This window comes from Erigeron canadensis, chromosome 7, assembly GCF_010389155.1.
Source record: "Erigeron canadensis isolate Cc75 chromosome 7, C_canadensis_v1, whole genome shotgun sequence".
NCBI classification, from domain to species: domain Eukaryota; kingdom Viridiplantae; phylum Streptophyta; class Magnoliopsida; order Asterales; family Asteraceae; genus Erigeron; species Erigeron canadensis.
In genome coordinates, this window is record NC_057767.1 from 24,297,648 (window position 1) to 24,320,478 (window position 22,831).

The 22,831-nt window shown below is 33.4% G+C and overlaps 3 protein-coding genes across 3 annotated transcripts; 2 read left to right on the forward strand and 1 right to left on the reverse strand.

Moving 5' to 3' along the window:
* Nucleotides 1-1,647: 1,647 nt before the first annotated feature.
* LOC122609140 lies at nucleotides 1,648-2,121 on the reverse strand. The gene has a single exon (XM_043782197.1). It carries the CDS (start codon nucleotides 2,119-2,121, stop codon nucleotides 1,648-1,650), a length of 474 nt encoding a protein of 157 aa, XP_043638132.1.
* Nucleotides 2,122-8,701: 6,580 nt separating this feature from the next.
* On the forward strand, nucleotides 8,702-14,949 carry LOC122606544 (protein FAR1-RELATED SEQUENCE 5-like). The gene is made up of 5 exons (XM_043779392.1): nucleotides 8,702-8,852; nucleotides 9,024-11,242; nucleotides 11,322-11,394; nucleotides 12,953-13,123; nucleotides 14,463-14,949. Exons 1-5 carry the CDS (start codon nucleotides 8,813-8,815, stop codon nucleotides 14,843-14,845), a joined length of 2,886 nt encoding a protein of 961 aa, XP_043635327.1. The 5' UTR covers nucleotides 8,702-8,812; the 3' UTR covers nucleotides 14,846-14,949.
* A 5,636-nt stretch (nucleotides 14,950-20,585) lies between these two features.
* Nucleotides 20,586-22,022, forward strand: LOC122608755 (protein RDM1-like). The gene is made up of 2 exons (XM_043781847.1): nucleotides 20,586-20,747; nucleotides 21,604-22,022. Exons 1-2 carry the CDS (start codon nucleotides 20,594-20,596, stop codon nucleotides 21,969-21,971), a joined length of 522 nt encoding a protein of 173 aa, XP_043637782.1. The 5' UTR covers nucleotides 20,586-20,593; the 3' UTR covers nucleotides 21,972-22,022.
* Nucleotides 22,023-22,831: the final 809 nt, after the last annotated feature.

The following is a 22,831-nucleotide window of genomic DNA, read 5'->3' on the forward strand; positions in this document are numbered from 1 at the left end:
TCATCTTCATCATGTATATATATAGATATAGATACAAACTATATTTATATATATATAATCTTAATAAAAAGGATCAATGAAATTCAGTTTGAGATCACAGCACAAAGAGGAGAGGAGGAAGAGGAAGAGGAGGAGCTCATATATATATATATATATTATATAATATATGTATATATAATTTATTATATAAATAAATTAAAAACAAAAAATGAAGAAGTAAAACAAAAGGTCAAAACGCACGATTTGTAGACCATATCATAGACTGTCTATATGGTAAAAAGTAATATCCAAGATCAGAATTTACTAAATCCAGAGATTTACTGCTTTAGTAAGTTGTACTTTGTGGAATAAAAGGTGTATAGAGAAGTGGAGAAATAAATTTTTGCTATATATGTTGACGGTGTTTGCTATAAGCGACATTTTTGGGATCAAAAGGGAAGGGAAGTGTTGATGGGGGGATTCTCTGAATGTATGTTTTACATTCTATATCCTTTAACTTATCTTGTGTTTACAATTTTGTATATAAACTGTTAACAAGCTTTGTTTTCATTTAGACGAGCATGGTACCCGCGCAATGCGGCGGCGATATTAGTTGCGATGTGGTGGCGTCGACGTCAAGTGGTGTTGGTAATTGATACAAAGATATTTGATTTTAAGAGATAGTGAATATCTTTTAAAAGATTATAGAATGGTTGTGTAAGTTAATTAATTAAAGGTAAAATGGTAATTTCGCATGTCCCAAAATTGTAAACTTTTCAACATAGGGGTATAATTTTTATATAGTAGTACGAGCATAGTACCCGCGCAATGCGGCGGCAAGCTGATGATGACGGTGGTGGTATTTGATTTAAAAGGGTTAGTAGAGATATTTTATAATATAATTGACTAATTGTGTAATTTAATATTAAGGGTGATGGTGATTTAATTCATTAAGGGTATTTTGGTCAATTTGCATGTCCTATTTTTGTAAAATTTCAACAGGGGGTTATAATTTCTATATAGTAGTATAGAAGTATAGAAGTATAGATATAAATAACTCAATTGTTATCCACCTCACATCCCTTACATCAGTTAATGACACTAAAAGAGCACCCCCAATGGTCTTATCCAATACTACCCAATAGAGTGTCACATTAGCAAAACCTCTTGCCAATACATTTTTCTCAATTCACACTCAATACTCAATACATCCAATAGTAACCAATACACCCCAACATATTTATTTTCAAACTTTTAATAAATAAAACCACAAATATAATTTATAAAATAAACACAAAATATTATATAAAATCCAAACACACCATATTATTTATAAAAAAAAAAAGTACAACACATATAAAAAATAACAACACTTAAAAAAAACATCATAATTCATTTTTTTTTAAAAACATAACGACCAATCTCCTCGTCGTTTCCTTCGTCTTCATCATCGAACACCTCAACGAACCCCTTGTACTCGTCTAACACCTTTTCCATCGCCTTCTCGATAAACTTTCGTTGTCGAGGATTCGGATTTGATTGACCCACAAATGAAAAAGCCGCGTGCATGGTACGTTTTTTTTCTTCCTCGCAAATGGAATCGAGGGCGTCCGATTTTTTGTCAATTAACGCTTGTTTGGAGCTTCCAAGTTGTTCAAGACGCACGGCCTAGTCGGATGCACTTGAACGAGATGAGGCCGCATCCGAGGATCCCGATGTTCGTGGCGTTTTCTTTTTCGACTTTGGGGGGGGGCGTGGAATAGCATCTGGGCCGAAGAGGTCGGTGTCGAGTGGCTCTTCTTCGTCGAGGTTCATGGGCGCTTGTTCTTCATCACTATACTCGATCATGCGGGACATCTGTTTCTTTTTTAACACCATGCCATCGACACCGATAAAAGATCGAAACTTCGGTTTATCTTTTAACACATTCCATGCATCGTACATGTTAAACTTTCCACCTGTTTCCAAAGTATATGCTTGCCTAGCTTTTTCCATCACTTGAGCATCATTTTCGCCACTATTGCGGTTATTATCATACTTATTGTAAATAGAGTTAAACTTCCCGACTTGCTCCTTGATGAGACGCCATTTACCCGTGATTTGATCGGGTCGACGCTTGATTTGAACCGTGGCATTGTGCATGTCGAACACTTTCACACCCCGCCCAGGGTGGGCCCTAGCGGAGGGTGACTTCTTGAGATCACAATCACAAATTATAACAAACGACCTCTAAATGAGACGTTTTGAAATATTATTGATATAAAAACCAGGATCTTACATGAAGTGTACAGAATTTATTCTAGAGATTTTACAACATGATTAGTTTAATGAAAATGCGCTTCAAAACCTTCGTTCTTTAGTGAATGCATATGTCAATCTTAGAGTATCTCCATTGATCTACCTTAGTTTCCCTGAGAATACACACTAAAATATGTCAACAAAAATGTTGGTGAGCTCGTAGGTTTTTACCATAAACGTTCACATGGATCACAAGATTTCATTTTTTGTATAATATCACATGATATAAAAAGACCAATAGTTTCGTATACTATGCCTTGAATGCCGATGCCTTAACCATTGCTACCCCTTTAGTTTGTGTTTCACTCCAACACTGTAGTTTCAAATATTATATGTCCGTTTAACCTAGCTAGCATGACTAGCCCAGACAGGGGTGTCAACCCGATAGTACTATCCATAATATTCGCGCGTTGTTTCACGGCTCAAGTTAACAAGGGGCTTTCATGAGTGATTGTATACATAGCCATACACAAACTATTAAAAGTACTTGTGTCCATAAAATTGAGCAGTGTATTCTCACCCCAAATTATAAAATATTTAAAAGAGGGGCTATGAGACTCACCTTAGTAGCAAGAGTATAGTTATAAGCAAGACAAGTTTGGCCTCAACGAAAGTGTCCTCTAACGGATGATTACGGACTTACGACTAGACTCGTAATTTATCTTATCGTAGCTCTCGAACAAATCCGATATAATTTAGAAAAGATCTTAGAATTTACTCGAAACGAACTCGAACAAACTAACGACCCTTATGTTGTCATTCTTTCCTTGAAACCCGTTTATTATTATGTGAAAGTGCCGAGGGGATTTAAGTGTTTGAAAAGCTCGTTTATAATTTTTGTGTGCAAGAAATGAATCCCAAAAGTTCCCTATTTATACACTTCTTTTGAGCAGGTGAATGAGCACTCTATTTCTTCTAGGTTTCGTGAGTAAGCACCCTATATATTTTTTTTTTTATTTTTTTTTAGGTAACATTAGTCATGAATTCATCTGAACCTTTTGATTCTTACTCATCATATACCAAGTAGGTTAGTCATTTTCTTCTAGACATATCTAGTTGATGATGTTGACTTTATACATAAATATCTCATTTTTATTCAAAAGCCATAACTTTTTCTTTTGACATAAAACATAAGTTGTACGTATAAAAATTTTGATGTTAAAACTAACCCATTTTTAATTAAACTAAGTAGGTCAATTAAGTAGTAGTGTCCTAGTTATGTTAAAAGGTCATTAATCTTAAAGGTCTTATTTGTTAAGTTTATTATCAAGTTTATTTTGCAAGATTTAATACCAAATAAAGTAATCTAGCAAAAGTTGTCAAACTATTAACTAACTAAGCTAAAAATTGGCATATTGCACATTCATTGATTTAGTTATATTTTTAAGCAAATAAATAAGGGTATTTTTGAGGGTTGTTACAAACACTTTGTTCCAAAAACAATCACCGGTTTGTGAATTGCCAACGATTGGATCGTCGGATACATCAAGCCAACAAAGAGCTAGGTGTTTTCTTCTTTCCCGAACCACGCCACTTTTGGCTTCCTATTGACTTTCTCTTTTTCAACATTCTTCGCTTTTCCCTTCTTACGTCTCGTGCTACTTTCGGGTTGTTGTTGGGGCTGTGCTTCGGGTTGGGGGACGGGTTCGGGTACGGTTTGTGGTGTCTCGGATATGGGTTGGCTTGGAGGGGTCGTACGAGCTTGTTGGGATAGTAGCCATTGTTGGTATTGTTGCCATTGGTGAAAGTTTGGATCGTTTTGGTATGCCGGGTAATAAGGTTGGACGAAAGTTGGTGGCGTAAATGGTGGATATTGTGGTGTGGATGGTGAAGTATCGGATGAATGTGCACCCGTTGATGAGTTAGCGAGAACGAAGTTGTGTACCGCGTTGTAGAAATCGTCGGCGGGGGATCGGTTGTATGCCATTTTTGTGTTTGTAGTAGAAGAATAAGGTTTGTGAGAGGTTGAAGATGAAGTTTATGGTGAAAGGTGGTGGTTATATAAATAAAGAAAAAAAATTTTTTAAAGGAAACTAGCCGTTTGCTAGTCTCCAACGGTTGCCTTTGACCCATTTTTTGAATTTGCATGACATTTTAATAAAAAAAAAAGAAACAAACATAAACCGTCCGTATTGCCCACCACGAATGCTCGCAATACGGAGCCGAATGCTAACCAATACGGACGCCACCCAACGGTGTGCTCCGTATTCAAAACCCAATACGCTCAATACGAGCCTACATTGGGGGTGCTCTAATAGGGATTTGCGCGATGAGTATAGTTTAAGAAAAAATCAAATATGATATCAATATTGGTCCCACATAAACTGGTAACGGTATTTTCAATATTTTCCTGATATTAATCTCGAAAGTCACCAAAAGTTACTAGTCATCTCACTTGAAAATTGGTACCAATTTTCACATTTGATAAGGGATCAAGATTTGGGAACAATTGTTCGTATCTGACTACAAGTCAACAATAGAGAAGGTTATTGCAACACTAAGGCCAAAGTGTCATGAATAAAGATTTAAATTTGAACCTGTGAAACTTTGCTTTATGTTTCATGTGCTTTTATGAATTAACATGTGAACTTATATATACTTATATTTTTGGGTTCGAAATGAAAATATGATATGTAATATTTGGTATTCTTAGACGTTAGTCTCACATTGAGTATACTGGTAAACCATTTTTTTTAACATAAAGTCATAAACATGATTAGAACTCACAATCTCTTTTGTAAACTTATTAAGTTTTTTATATTCACGGGGATGATCCGTAAAGCATTTTTTCAGTTATATACTACTAAATGTGTTTTAAGGTGTTATATTTTACAATATTATGGAGCATGTTTGATGGTGTATGATTAAAAAATGATGGTTACTAATCACCTCTTATATTCATATTATCCGGAAAATACAAGTCTTAGACTTAAATGCATAAGACCTAATTAAGTATCTCGTGATCATGTTATTAAGTTACAATGAAACTAAATAGGACAGGAGTTATAATTACCCTACAATGAGAATAATTATGGCTAAAGTTAAAAGAACAGTAGAAATCTACTTTATCGTATCATGTTAGTTGAAAGTAGTATTTGTATATATTTTAATAGCTATATCTCTATAGTATGTGAAACCAAAAAAATTAATTGAATCTTTTATTAAATCAAAATTTAAGTAAAAATTTATTATTGTAAAGTATACGATGTTTCCTATGAGTGATTTGTATTGTACTTTTAAATATGTTTTTGAAAAATTATATCCATACATGCTTTTTTAAAATTTCATTTTATCTCAATGCTAACGCAATTGATCACTTTTTTAGATTTTTCTTATTCTTTTTAAACACTATAGTTACATAAACCTTTCCAAACGTAACTCTAAACACCGTCGTTATAAATAAATATCTTCTATTTGATTTTATGTATATATATATATATGGATTGGTTATTATAAAATAAAATAAATAGAACAAGATCTTAACCCTTAGATTATTATAAAATTGATGCTCGAAATTTCATGAAACACAAGTATATATATTTGATGCATGATGATTTTCATAAAAAAAGAAAAAAGGAAACTGCTAAGTGCCGCCTCCCACGGGTTTTGAGCCCCAATATCTTGATGGTGTATGGGGGAGGTTAAGATGTAAGCAGACCTTACCCTACCTGAGTAGAGAGACTGCTTTCATTTTTCTACCTAAATGGTAGAGAAAAGTCCCTCCAACCTTTGCATGGGATGAGAATCAAACTCATGACCTCTGTCTTCAGAGACCAAAGTGTTTACCACTGATCCAACCATGCATGATGATTTTTATGATGCACAATAACTTTTAGTAAAAAAAAACTTATTATTTTACTGTATTTGTTTTATATTAATACTTGCTTTATTTTACATGAACAAAATTTGTACCACATGAGCTAAGAATCTAACACTGTTATAACTTGTGTAACATAATTGGAAATAAACATTTCACGCTAAGGACTTAAGGAGCAGTATAATGGATAAATAGACATTTATAAAGCAACATTGTTGGATCAGTGGTAAACACCATTGTTTTTGGAGATAGAGGTCATGGGTTCGATTCTCATTCCATGCAAAAGTTGGAGGGCCTTTCTACCATTTAGGTAGAAACTGTAAGCAGCCTCTCTACTTAGGTAGAGGTAAGGTCTGCCTACATCTTAACCTCCTCCATACACCGTCGAGGTATTGGGGCTCAAAACCCGCGGGAGGCGGCACTGGACAATTACTTACTTTACTTACTTAGACATTTATAAAAACAAGGTGATAGTTCAGGGCTGATTTTGTTAATTTGCATCTAGCATCAAGAAGTCCATAATCGTGTTCTTTAGTTGCAAACTTGCAATCATGTTGACAACTTCTTTTTCCATATGTTTAAAAATAGTTTTTAAGGTTCAATCTGTAGGAATATATCTTTAATTGTTTAATTTTATATTATGGAAAAGTACATAGTCAAAAATGTCACGAACTACAAATTAAATTGAATATTGCTACAAAGCCAACATTTGTATCTATAAATTTATATATAACAAAAAAACTTAATTTTAAAATGAAGAAGAAAAAACCTTAACACTACATTCTTGAGTTGCTTTTTGAATAGAAAGGGAAGGGAAAGAAAAGAAGAAAGGTAAATAAGGTATTCTTGAATTTTTTTTCTTTTATAACTTCTACAAAATGACTTGTCTGCCCTCACTTTTATTTTGAAAAAACCATAAAATTAGTGCTACTGATGACATGAACTATGAATATATGAAACAAAATAACAGAGTATACGGTCAAATCAATGAGTAATGACTTAAGAACAAACATTTGTATTCTATAAGCCCATCAAACTTATCTAAAATCAAATGATATAGTAAGGTTATTAGAATTATATAGTAAGGTTGTTAGAACTAAGGTTTCTTTATTCGTTTTTGAAACTAAGTTTATAAAAATCAATGGTATTAACGTCACTTCATTTAAAAATTTTATAATATTGCAAAACCTCATATGTATGTTTTATTGTTGACAACATTATTGATAATAAATAATAATAACCAAGAATCGAATGATCAAAAGGTTTTAGGTTTGAATTTTATAAGGATTTTTTAAAAAGTTTTTGACTTTTTTAAATATGTTCAAATAGTACTAATGTCATAATCTATACCCCTTATAAAAAAAACTGACCCTTCCCTCGTTAAACTTTTAAAAAACCTAATATGTCTAATTTATCTTACCTCTTAATACATCCTTATTTTTCTTTTATACACTATGACTAAATACTCTTACAAAAGTTTCAGACTTAATAAAATTATCTTTGATCGTCAAATATTATTTTTGTTTGTTTTTGTAAAAAACTATCATATAAATAAAAGTTCATATTAAGTATTTGACTTGAAACTAGCATTGTCACAACATCTCAAACGTTGTCTATTTTTACCGTTGCAATACGCGAACGCCCATCAAATGATACTCTAATAGTCCTATGGACTATTCATGATTCAAAATTTTCCTTTAAAAAGAAACAAAGAATAAAGTTTAACTTACATACTAGTAGCAAGTATCATATACCTTTTTTTTTAACTCATTTCTATTTTAACCCCCTATGTAAATAGTCGTAGTCCCATAATATTTTTTTAACCTCGAATTTTCAACCACTGTAAAATCAAAAATGGTATTACCAATCATATTGTAACACCTTAAAAAACTCAATTCTTTTAGAAGAAACATTGTGAAATTCTAACCATATGATAAGAGTTGCCGACTTGTAACTTTTGATTCGATTCGAAAACATGATTTTTTAACTCGTGACTCGACTTGTAAAAATCATGACATTTCTATATATATTACATTATATTGTATAATTATATATATGTGATGTTTTTAGAAACAAAATATAAATTGATTATCTTAATATATTTATCAAAATAGTACATATTCGATACTTTTGAGTCATAAAACTCAAGTTTATCTCTAAATTTGTACTAAAAAAAATCAAAATACATATATATATATATAACATTCAAAATAATGTAACCATAAATTTAATATATAATTATATTATCAAACTAGAATAATAATATGTTTGCGACTTACATTGACTCGGTTCAAATTTACATTATAGCTCATATCGTGTAAAAAAGAATTCACATAGTCAATACTCTTTTTTCGGTGTAAATCAACCCAACTAATAAAAATCGACTTGTAAGTTGTAAGAATTCAAGTAACTATGCATAACGATTACTACTTGAGCTTGAGCAGTACTTGAGCTTACAATCGACAAATTTTGATGCATTTACCACCTAGTGTACATATTTTATATATCATATTAAATTTATCAAATTTTGTGTTTTCATTAGCGTTAAAGTGTACTCCAATTAGGGAGCAAAATAACATAATAAAATAACAACAATAAGAACAATAATAATCTGCTTTTTTCCCTAATTCCATATACATCTGATTATCTCCCAGTTTTCAAAGAATAGTTTTTCCAATCAACTCTAACAAGGATTGCTGGAATGCTATTTATTCAAGGATGGTTGATCCAATCGTTGAAGAACAACTACTACATTCAGGTTTGTTCTAAATAATAATCTATATATCTATCTATAATATATATATATGTGTGTGTGTGTGTGTGTGTGTGTGATATACTCTTAATTGTAATTTGCGAATGCCTTAGCCATTCTATGCTTCATTTGTTATGTTTTTTTGGGGAATCTGATTATTTTTAGCTTAATAACCAGGTGAAATAAATGATAAAACTCAATATATTGTCGACATAGACGAATATCTTTCACATGACGAAAACGAAACCGAGTCGTCGAACAATGTTGTTGATCAATTTTCCGAGTGCTATGTAATGGGAAAAGAATTTGATGACCCGGATATAGCGTATAATTTTTATAATGAGTATGGTCTTTCTAAAGGTTTTGGTATCCGAAAACATTACCACAATAAGCACTCGGGCACAAAAGAAATATACCGACATGTATTTGTGTGTAACAAAGAGGGTTTTAAATGTATAAGGAGAACAACAGGTAATGTGAAACAACGTCGTGTTAAACGTACTGGGTGTAAGGCGATGATACAAGTGACGTTGTCAAAGGAAGGAAAGTGGGTCGTGGACAAGTTTCTGGATGAACATAATCATCCTTTGGATGATCCGTTAAAAGTACCAAGACATTGGTCTCATAAGGTTTTTCGACGGTCCAAAGAATGTAAGGAACTTGTGAAAGCGATGTCTCAAGAAGGTATCGGACCTAATGCAATTACTAAAATAGTGAATGCATATAAAGGTAGTCAGGAGGACAAAATAATCCGATATGAGCGTACCGATACTGTTAGTGAAGAAAGGAAATTTAACTTAGGTAAAGAGTGTCATGAAATCATTATGCATTTTCAAGAGAAAGCTAAGGTAGATAAAGATTTTTACTTTTCAATAGACTTGAACACCGATGGGACAATTAAAAGTGTGTTTTGGGCTGATGGCAGATCAAGATCATCTTATAATCAGTTTGGTGATGTTGTTGTTTTTGACGTAACTTACAAAGCGAATGCATGTAGCTTGCCATTTGCTTCGTTTGTTGGGGTTAACCACCATGGCCAATCTATTTTGTTTGGAGCAGCATTGATAGAACACGAGACCGAGGTGACATGTACATGGTTGTTTAAAAATTTTCTGGAATGCATGTATGATTGTCCACCTATGTCTATCATTACTGATGAAGATGTGGCTAAGTGTAAAGCAATTCAAAAGGTGTTTCCTAACACAAGGCATCGATTTTGTGCTTGCCATATTAGAAAGCATGCTTTAGAGCAACTTCAACCATTACGATCTCGATTTGTTGATTTTCAAGATACATACAATAACTGGCTAAAATGCCAAAATATTAGTGTTTTTGAAGCAGGCTGGGTAGTTTTGAAAGAGAAATATGACATAGATGATGATACTTGGTTAGGAAAGATGTATAAGTTACGTCATTATTGGGTAAAAGCATATCTGAAAGACACATTTTTTGCTGGAATGACAACTAGTGGGCGTAGTGAAAGCATTCATTCATTTTTTGGTGATTATGTGAACTCTGAAACCATGTTAAATGATTTTGTATTGCAATATGACAAGGCTGTGAGTTCGCGAAGAAGGGCAGAAGAAGACGAAGACTTTAGAACTTTAAACTCACAACCCACGTTGCATAGCGATCATCCAATTGAAGTAATGGCGGCAAAATGTTATACTCGAAATATTTATGAGATCTTTAAAAAAGAATGGAAGGCTAGTGTTAATTGTGGTCATGAAAAAATAAGCAAAGATGCCGAGGTGGTCAAATATGGAGTTGGTTATCTGGCAGGTAATAAAGAAGGTTGGAAAACGGTTGAATATAACGTTACTTCACCTTTTTTTGCTTTTTGTTCGTGTGCAAGATTTGAGACTTCTGGAATTTTGTGCAAACATATTCTTTATATTATGAGGAGAAAGTTGTTAATGTCCATTCCTGATCACTACATATCACCAAGATGGACTATGAAAGCAACTTACAATGTCGGAAGTATTGGAAAGAGAAGGAAGGGTGTTAACTGTGATGCTAGTGATGAAGTTAGTTTTGTGACTTTATGGTCTATTAGAGCAAAGTTTAGCAAAGTAATCGATGAAGGTCGAGATTCCTTGTCTGAAATTGAAAAGCTTAATGCATTCTTTGATGGTTTTCTTGAAGAGCAATACAGAAGAAAGAATAATCAAGCTGAGTTGATTTCTGAAAGTAATTCGACATTACGAATTGCCAAACAATTTGACATGTCACAACACATACTTGTTTCAGATCCTATAAATCGTGTGAATACAAAAGGGTGTCTGAACACAAAACAAAAATCCAGCATAGAATTGTCTATGGATGAGAAGAAAAATAAAAGATGTGGCTATTGTAGAGAGGAGGGCCATGACACTACCGGGTGTCAACATGGAAAGGTATACACATTGTTTATATCAATTGCTTAAATCATATGTGTTGTTTCTGATTATAATTACTCCTTTTTTTTTTCTTCAGATGGATGAATTACAAGGTGGTAATACCACTGTGGCACTGTTAAGAGTCAAGTTCTTGGAGACCAGTAGAAAATGTTAGAAGCATGTCATATGTTGTTGCTCTCTGTGCTTGTATGCTGCATCTTTATCTTTTTGGGTGTAGTTTTAGCATTGGTATTCTTCTTAGTATTGCTATACACCTGTTCTACATCTGGTCATCTGTATTTTGTATACCCTTGGAAGCATATAAGATACGCTGCTGCTAGCAGCATTTGAGTTAATTCTCAAGTAAGAAACCGATGTATGCCCATATGCTTTTATGGACATTTGTCCTTGTTAAAGCCCGCATACATCTAACGTGACCCGACCTGACCCATCACAGCTTCGAAGCCGGATCAAAGATTCAGGTTACTGTTTAAAGTTTCCCCCTTTTATTCTTCTATGACACACACTAGAATCGAAGGTTTGAATTTCATTTGAAGGGTACTGCAATTTATAGTGCAAGAAAATAGCTCCCAAGATTTCTCTGTAAGTCAATTAAAACCTCTTCTTCGTTTTGATTGCATATTTTGGGGTTTTAAGGGGTTGTTCGTGGGCTCGAGGTCTTAATTTTCCGAGAGAGGTTAACTTTCTCCTTTTTGGATTACCCCAACCGGCCCACTTCAGACTGTGATGGGAGGTCATAGGTTTCCAAAAACGTAAATTATCGCATTTTTGGACTACCCAAACCGGCCACGTCACATTGACACAGGATGTCTTAAGTTTCTAGCACCATGAAAACCCACTCATATGTACACTGAGTCCTTTTTGTATGTTGTACTTGGCCATCTTATGAAATTAAATTTTACATAAAAGTAAGTTACTTGTATAGAATTGCTTTGGAAAACACAAATTCTTTATATAAGTAGGTTACCCCTGATAGTCTCTAAAAGAAGAAATTAAGGATAGGATAGATGAGATCTTAAGGTTTTCTTCAATATTTGGGATTTCAACCAGAGATGTGATACAAATTTATCTTTTGTATAAGTGCTACGCTACTTCCACAATTGTGTGAATTTGTCTAGTAGTTTAAAACTTCTTGATTTGTGGTATATAAGATTGTTGATGAAACATACTTTTCTCTTACTATGTTACAACCCACCACTTGATTTGGATTTAGGACTTAACTCCAACATCCACATCCTCAAAGTGGATTTTTACCCAAATTAGGATATACTGATGAGCAGTTATGAGTTTATGACTCAAAATTACTACTTGACAGCCCTCCTAATGCTGGTCATTGGCATGAACTATTTGACCCATTCTTAGAAGAATAAATCACTTTGACATGCTCCTTTAGAAGTTAACCCCTTTCGGTATTCAAGTAATATGTGTGTTTTTGCGGGTCAAACTGACCTGCCTGATTTTTAGAATGACCTGTTTTGTTTGACCCATTGGATGTTGCCCAGCCCGCTCATTCAACCACCTATAACTTTCTAAGAACACAGTTAATATATTCAATTTTCTTAGACCTATTCCATATCTTTCATATAATCATGTTTGCGCAAATGTACGTTTCTACTAAGGAAGATATTTTTTTTCCATCTGGCAATTTGCTATATCAGTTACAATAAGTTACTAACTATCCTTTGCGTATATTGATTTTTACTCTAGGTTGCGTGAGATACACTACAAAAATAACTGTGCCAATACTTTTGGATATATCATCCAATGAAGATAATAAACCTTCTGCATCCAATGGAATCAAAGATCTTGCTGGTGGCAAGCGGTCAAAAACCGACACTGCAGTTATCGTTCCTGACAAAAAAGTTGTAGTAACTGAAGGTAATTTTTTTCTCTCTGTGGCAATGGTAAACTTCTGCTTGTGAGGTTTGTGTCTTTACTCTCGTAGGCTTGAATTTACTCAAATGGTGAAAACTGCAGCAAGCCAGCAAATGTCATCCATTTTATCATATTTATATAATACATGTATTACACCATTTATGTCTTATATCTAGAGGTGGCAAGATGGGTCGGGCAGAATAGATAACGGTCAAAACAGGTCCTGATTGCCAATGGGGTTGGTGGCTCATTGGTAAGGTCTCTGACCTTGTAGAATCCACTTTGGTTCGAGTCTCGCTCTCCACATTTGTGGGGATGGATTATTGGGGGGAGGGGGGTCAGTGGTCCTGGGTTCCATCTCATGCATCTGTGTATCTAGGAGTTGGAGTAGGATAGACTACCATTTAAAAGAGAAGGGGGTCTAGCTTGAGACTGGTATTTTGCATGGGTTGAAATGGGGGGCAAACTGGGTTAGATTGACCCACAAACAGTTGCTTATTTTACATTGAAGAAAAGGTAATATAATTAATGGGTGAAATATGATTATAATATTAATAATGATTTTGAAGGCTCTATGCATGATAGACTTTGGCCTACTGTCAACCCGTTCAATCCCTTTCCGTTTGACTCGTATGAGATAAAAAACTATTCAAATCAATCGACCAATAAGATACCAGGTCAAAACTGTAACCTCTACCTGTATAGAGTAATTGGGATATCAGAATGTGATATTTACGTTTCATGAATTAATTTGGGGTTTTTAGATAATGAATATCTTCTGGTTTCTAGTGTCACATATATGGAGGAATGGTAAGAAAGACACCATATCTTGATATTTTGGTAAATACATTTAACTCGAGCAAGGGAAATTTTTAGGATTGATGGGAGGCATTAAGGAGTCGTTGAAATAATATTCGGGCAACTTCTATACTATCTAATATAACAAACCACTCCTCTTTTTTTCTTAAAACTTTCTACCTTTGAAAAACCAAAAATACCATTCTCCTTTATTCACTAATTTAAACATCTCCATCTAATATACCTATAATACCCTTGATGAAATAATTACAGTATAGATCCCCCAACACTTAAAATAACTACAATACCACCTTTAACATCAACTACTTTTACATTCACCACAATTGTTGCATCACTACCCCCACTTCCGCCGCATTGTGCGGGCATAAGTCTAGTTTTAAATTATGTAGACGTGAAATTTCAAATTTGATCTTAACTAACCAGGAGATAATAGTGGCATATTTGAATTTTGCGTATTTTTATTGAATCTGAGTAAGTTGATATATTTTCGAGAAACAGCAACTAAGTTCTGATATTTATGCAGAATTAATGATGAGTAGTGCAAAAATGTACCAAGAATACATGAAGCAAATCCCGATTCCAACTCAACGTGGTTCGGTCATAACATTCACCTCATGGAGTGGTTTAGCCAAATCAATGAAACAAATGTACCAGCAGCCACTCCATTACCTGACTAACCTTCATGTAAAACAGTGGGATCAGACGAGAAGTGATGCTGACAACAACTTAGAACCATTAGACTCCATAATCCATCCATGTAAAGCGGAAACTAATATCTGGCTCATGGAAGAAGTTCACAGGCTCACATCCTCTCATCAGTTTCTTGCTAAACTATGGTTAGCCGATCCCATGTACAAAACTTTTATTGATTCGGTTTCCCCCCAGTTAAGAATTCTATTGATGTAATCTCCCCTTACTAATCGACTTTGGTAGCTTAGTTTGCAGTATTAGAACTCGAATTAATTAGGAGGATATATCATTTTCCTTGAAAAAATCATTTTGCTAGTTTATTGTTGTTTTTTAGCTTTTCTGTTTTTAAAAAAGGTTTACTATATGTTTTGATTAAGAATCTGTTAGATGAGATATACTCCAACATCCGCATCCTCAAAGTGGATTTTTACTCAAATTATTATTCATTTTGAGCAGCTTTGGCTGAAGATAACGACTTGAACCACCCTCCTTGTGTTGGTCATCGGCATGAACTATTTGAGCCATCCTTAGAAAAATAAATCGCTTTGACCTGCTCCTTCAGAGCCTAACCAGTTTTGGAGTTCAAGTAGTATTTTGTGTGTTTTTGCATAAACGGATCTTATCTGGTTTTGTGTTTTCGTCCTTGCGGTTTTTCCTGTTTAGACTGGTTGGTTAATTAAGATTGGTGCATTAATATTTTACTTCAACTTGGTGTTAGATCTTGCAAATGGATTTTTATAACTGGCTATTATTGCAAATAGATTTTTATAACTAGCTATTAGCTTGAAAAGATATCTAACTATCCCAAAAAAGCTTTAGTAGGATTCAGATGTCTATGATATATAGGATATAAAATAAAACTACCAAAATCTCTAATGTAACCACTGAAGGCTTTTTTTGATGTAGTCAGATACATTTCCAAGTTAATAGCTCAATTATATAATTTAGTGTCATATCTGGTTTCTATGATGAAAGATCTGGTATTGAAAGTGAGGTGATATGTCGCATTTAGCATTTTTTTTTTAAGCGCTAGAAGTGATTTATCTTTTGTCATTGTTTTTCTTTTGAAGTTTTATTGATAACTAAAGGATAATAAATATACATAGACCGTAGTCCTGATTACTTAGGGGAAGAGGAGTCATGTAGTTGAGAATTTCATCCATCCCAAATTTCACCAATCAAATACCTCCAACTCAATTTTCCTTTTCATCCCTCCCAACCATCCCTCCCAAACATTTTTAATGGCATTCATGACTTTCTCATCCCTCCTAAATTTTTTTTTTTCATTTTCATTTAATTTAATCAAACTTTTTCTTTTTTAATAAAAACATATATTAAATATTTCATTAAAATAAAAACATAAACCATACATATTAAATTTAAACAAAGTTCATTACACACTTAAACAAATAAAAATTAAAATGTTCGACACATAAACAACATAAACGATAGATTTTGAGAGGGGTTGACTTGTTGAGGTTGATATTGAGGCGTTTCAACTCCTCGTGGTACACGAAAGTTGCCTCGTGACAGTGCCGGCGGACCTCGAACATTTTTCCCCCTCCTTGGATCCATGGATGATTTTGCGAAAGTAGAAAATGTGTTTAGTTGAGTAAAGGGGTATAGTTTTATTGTTGTGTTTGTTGAGAAAAAGAAGGATGCATTTATAGAGAAAAAGATGATGTATTTTGAAGGGGTTTTTTTTTTTTAATGCCAACGGCTCTTTTTTGGTCAAAGTGACAAAAAAAATTTTTTTTTAAGCCTCCAACGTTCCAAAATTTGCTGGTTCCCAAGCACACACGCTCCATGCCTCGCAAGGCTTATATGCCGTTGGCCTTCATGCTGCTGCCATGCCGCGGGGATGGCGCCGGTGTTCCCTTGGCGGCATGGCATGCCGTCCACCACTCCCTTCCCCCTCAAAAACCTTTTACCGAATACCGTACCAAATTTCCGATACCGGTACGGTTTGGTACTGGTTCCGGTACCGATATCTTCGGTTCCATGCCATTTAATACTGAATTTGCCAATAAAGAATCTGATTCCACAACCATTTTGAGGTCAAATACGGTGCATTAGACCTTCACATACTCGGTCATATAATTAATTTGACATTTATATTTTATTCAAGCAATCTTGGTGGATTGGTAAAACATTAGAATTCTACTGTACATTTCATTTAGATAAGTAAATCAATAAATTATAAAAAACGATTATTATGTATGAATCAATTCAAGTTGCAGACACTCATACAAATCATCTCCTGAAACCAAATCCTTGTCAATATATATACTACAATTTATACTTAAGAAAATACAAATCATCTCCTGAAACTAATATTTTCGTTCGCTATAGAAAAGAGATAAAAAAAGAAAAGAACTTTTGAATAAAAACACACAAATCTTTATAATGAGAGATGATATTCAAAATCTCCTTAATATTAAAGATATTCAACTATTTTCTCTCTGTATCTATCAATATCTATCAATCTATGTAACTATACTCACACTAGCATGGTACCCGCGCGTTGCAGCGAATATCATTGATAATATGTTTGATGTTGTGATTACACCGAAAACAATATAATTGAGCAATTAATTAAGCGAGATACCACGATGGTCACGTAGTTTCAGTAGCATCCAACATTAAATAAAAAAAATACGTGTATTAGGCAATCGAATGAAATGAGAAGGTGAGAATGGTTTAGATATGAATGCATTTGAATTGAAATAAAGAAACGACAATTTTGTACATTCGCATGGTTACATTTCAACACTTTATGAAAGAGAGTGTTATTTCTTTTATATAATAGTATAGAAGTATAGATAAGAGGAGAAAAGTTGAAAATAAATTAAGAATGGAAAGTATCATTGGAACTTGGAAGAGTGCAAGGCAAGAATAATAGAGTACTCCTGCTACATTAAATGGAAACTTCACACTTGTCTTCAACTCTTCATACATATATTCTGATCAATATAATTTTTGAATATATATATATATATCCCTTAAACAAACTGAACCTCTCTTCCTTAAATTTAAGAACCTGATATGTCTAATTTACTCTTCATCTTAATACATCTTTATTTTCATTTTATAGATTGTGACTAAAATGCCCTTAAAAAATTCAACCACTATCTCTCCCTTACGCAGAAACAACTAGAAAAAAAACCCTAATTTACAGTTCGTCCCCCTCCCCCCCCTTTCACATCCCACCGTAAAAATTCATCACATCACCGACCGCAATGAAATTACTTTTACAATAATAACCACACTGTCACCGTCTCACCATTGCTGCATTGCGCGGGCATCAATCTAGTTTATACAAAACAATGGTAACAGGCGGCTTAAAGCATGGGGAAGAGTTTAAACATTTAATGCTCTTTTAACCTACTTTACAAACCTATCTTTTTCAACCAGCTTACCTGCTTTACAATCAAATCATATATCTATACTGCACACATACACCAAAAACAAACATCTGATCAAAAGGCCCACTTTTTTTTCAAAGTAAATACGTATACCGTATAAGGAGAAGAAGCTACGTTTTCACATAATATAAACACCATCAAAAACACAAAAATGATTACGGTTGCGGAAACCAGAGAAAGTCGGGAACCATCGGATTGAATTGCGATAGTTGGATTCCCTCTTCCTATAGCTATGACTGGCAACCCCTATAAGTCAGTTTTTACTTCCTCTTTTAAGGTTGAGCTTATATAAAATTAAATATGGTCTAACTAGTTATCACTTATCCCCCTATAGTTATAGCAGTAATGGGGAATTCTTCTATCTTCTTTAAATGAGGAGAGAGAGTACTCTAATTTTATAAGCATATTACATCATAATTTAATGTGGCATAGCTAATTACTTGACAGCACATAGGATATGAGCTCATGGCTCATCCTACTCTTTAAGATAAGGAGATTTGAAATTTCATTTTCTTTATTTAAAGAAAATTTTTTACTGGGTCAAACCAATCTGACTCAATTTTTAAATTACCTTTTCTTAACCATTGGATGTTGTGATTGTTCTAACCAATCATTTGACTCTAGCGTTCTAAGGTCATCCCTTTCACAACCCAACCCACCAATATTATTCATTAAATTTTTTTTTCTCTCTCTTATATTTACCCAACCTAACTAAAACCAAATTTTACATTCTCATCAACTAGCTAGCTAAACTATTTTTTAAATACATTATAATGTTCTTTAATTAACCTTTTTTACTTCTAAGTATTTTTTTTAATAAAAAATACATTTTATATAAAAAAAATTAATTTATTTTATCATAAAAAAATAAAAATAATTAAATTTCTAAAATATTTCACATTCATCAACATATATTAACAAAATCAAAATCTCATTTTACGATCCTAACATCAAAATAACATAAATGTAATATTAGATTGAAAATATAATTTAGATTCACGGTAATAAGAAACTAAGATAAATTTGTAGTATAAAATAAAAGATATGGATAGAAAGAATTATAGCATGTAGATATCGTGGTGTATAAAAAATAAAAAGATTTGCAAGTATAAATAAGAAATTACTCTCGTTTAAATTCGAAATCAACGAAACAACCACTTGCAGATGTCATGTAATACAATGAGCATGCCACGTCCACTTGCTTAGTTGTTTATGCCGCAAACATGCGTCGGTGTAACTACTTAGTTGGTTGCCTCTGTGATTGTTTAATATTATCTTTTTATTTTATGGCCGATCGCCTATTACATTTTTTTTTTAACCGATGGTGATAGTCTAACAGAGTATGTTCCATGTTTCCTCCCCAGCTTTCGTGTTTGAGTTCCATCGTAAGCCAAAAAGACAAACCTCTCGACAGTCACGTTCACCGCTACCCAACTTTTCTCATTCATTAACGGCTATAGCTTATTCCCCGGTTAATTTTCAAAATTAAATTCAGAAAAACCTTTTTAAACACTAATATTCACACAAACACAATTCATCTCTTTTTTTTTTCACTCTCACTCACAAACAATTTTCTTAAAAAAAAAAAAAAAAAATCATGAATCCTAACTCGAAAGAAATCATGAGTCCTTCATTTCTTGACGGCCCAACCATGGATTCATGGTCATCAAGTTCCGATTCGTCATCATCGTCAAGTTCCGATGATTCGTTTCTAACAAATCTTTCTAACTTAGCTTTTATGGTTTCGGTCGCCAACGTTGTCATGTCTTCCGATGTTCGCAACACTGCATCGTCATCAAAAAGGTCTTTAAAAAGAGACCATGGTGGTAAGTCATTAAAATATACTGCAGCACACTAATATACATATAAATATATCTATATCTATTTCCTGAAACATTATACTTAAAAGGTCGGCTGTGTTTTTCATCCCTATATTAGTTTAATCTCAATCCTCATTTAATTGTTAGCTTTTCTGTTAATATAATTTTTTAATCCTAATTGAATCATTTTATGTTTTTTTTATAATTATGTATATATATACATATTGCTAATTAAATTAGGGATTCTAAATTGTACATGATTGATCAATTTGAAGATGAGTCTATTTGTATATCTAGGTTTTATATATATATATATATATATTCTTGTATACACAATTATGGCCTGATTTTTAGAATGACTCGGTTTGACCCATTGGATGTTGCCCAACCCACCCATTTTACCACCTCTAACTTTTTAAGAACACAGTTAATATATTTAATTTTCTTAGACCTATTATATAGCTTTCATGTCTGGTAAATGCGCGTTTTTACTAATAACAACAATACCCAATTCCGCTAGGAGCGGGGTACGGGGGAGGTGAGATGTAGACACTGATACCTCTGTCTCAGAGAGACTGCTTCCATTATGTTTCTACTAAAGAAGATATTTATATACGGAGTATGTTTTTTTATATAAATATTTGGTATTTCAGTTACAATAAGCTACTAACTATTCTTTGTGTATATTGGAATTTACTCTAGGTTGCATGAAATTTCCTATGAAAAGAACTAAGCCGGTTCCTTTGGATGTATCATCCAATGATAATGATAAACCTTCTGCATCCAACGGAACCAAAGATCTTGCTGGTCGCAAGCGGCCAAAAACTGACAATGCAGTTATTGTTCCTGACGAAAAAATTGTAACAACTGAAGGTAATTTCTCTCCCTTATGGCAATGGTAAACTTCTGCTTGTAAGGTTTGTCTCTTTACTATCGCAGGCTTGAATTTACTCAAATGGTGAAAACTGCAGCAAATGCCATCTATAGTATATTCATATCACATGCAGCAATTTATCTCGTATCTCAGGACATGATGGGTTGGGCAGAATGAATAACGGTCAAAACAGGTCCAGCTTGGAACTGGTCTTTAACATTGGTTGAAATGGGGGCAGATTGGGTTAATTGACCCACAAACAGTTGTTTGTTTACTTTTAAGAAAAGCTAATATAATTTGTGGTGAGATATGATTATAAAAAGAAAAATGATCTTGAAGGCTGTATGCATGGTTGACTTTGGTCTACTTTCAAACCATTCACCCCATTTCTGTTTGACCCGTTTGAGATAAAACACTATTCAAATCAATCAACTTATATGTTGCCAGGTCAAAATCGCCACCTCTATCTGTATCAAGTTATTGGGATATAAGATTGTCGAGAGTCATATTCACATTTCATGACTTAATTGGCCATTCGGGGTGATCAGATGATGAATATTACCAGTGTCGCATATATAGAGGAATGGTAGGAACACACAATATTTTTGATATTTTGGTAAATGCATCTAACTAGAGCAAGGGAAATTTTTAAACTGATGGGAATACGGGATGCATTAAGCAGCCGGTTGAAATAATGTTGAGGCAACTTTGTAGATTATGTAGACGTGAAATTTCAAATTTGAACATAATTAACCAGGCTATAAAAATTAGGTGAATTTCTTTTACTAGATCTGAGTAAGTTAATATATTTCTGAATTCTGAGCAAAGGGTAACCAAAATCTGATATTAATGCAGAATTGATGTTGAGAAGTGCAAAAATGTACCAAGAATACATGAAGCAAATCCCGATTCCAGCTCAAAATGGGTCAGTTATAACATTCACCTCATGGGGCGGTTTAGCCAAATCAATGAAACAGTTGTACCAGCAGCCACTGCATTACCTGACTAACGTTCGTGTAAAAGAATGGGATCAGATAAGATGGGATGCTGACGTCAAAGCAGAACCATTAGACTCCATAATCCATCCATGTAAAGCAGAAACTAACATCTGGCTCATGGAAGAAGTTCACAGGCTCACATCCTCTTATCAATTTCTTGCTAAACTATGGTTAGCCGATCCCATGTACAATGCTTTTATTGATTCGGTTTTCCCCCACTTATGATGGCTATTGATGTAATCTCCCTTAACTAACTTAACAAAATCGTTTCGCTAGTTATTGTGGTTATTTATTTATTTATTATGTTTCTATATATGGTTTACAATGCCGATGGGGCTGGTGGCTTATTGGAAAGGTTTTTAACTTTGGGTTATTCTACCGGAGTTTGAATCTTACTTTTTACATTTGTAAGGATAAATTATTGAAGGTTTATATAAAAAAAATAAAGTTAACTAGGGGATTTATGAAAAAGAAAATTAAAGTTAACTAGGGTAAAACTTCTATCAAACATATGATTTAAAAATTTCAGATAATATACGATTTTAATTTTAAAAAAAATTGCAAAAATCAGCCACAAATTCGCGGTATTCCCCACACAAAACTCAAATTTTCGACCTAAATAACTAATTGGCACTCTAATTCATATGTAAATTGGGAGAACGCAACTCAATATATACATATATATGAAATTAATTGACTTTGTAGATACGAAAATTAGGTTGCAAATTCAAAATCGGGTGCAAATCCTTGGTATTTTTGCAAATAAAAAAGACTTTGTTAAAATCGTTATTTTTATATGCAGTTTTCATCACTCAAATATATCATTCTTTGGAAGCTTTATATGATTACTACCTTTTGCCATTCAAATTAGTCATAAATTTATTAACACTTACAAAAAATATTTGATTACTTTGTAATCATATCTACTCCGCAATTGTGGAGTATAGAGTATACATATAAAAGAAATACTTGTCAAAAAATAAATTAAAAAAACCCTTACAAACAGTGGCGGATCCAGAAAGTCGGAATAGGGTATGCATTTTTAAAGGGTGCGGTGATTCGTACACCATATATGTTGGCCGTAC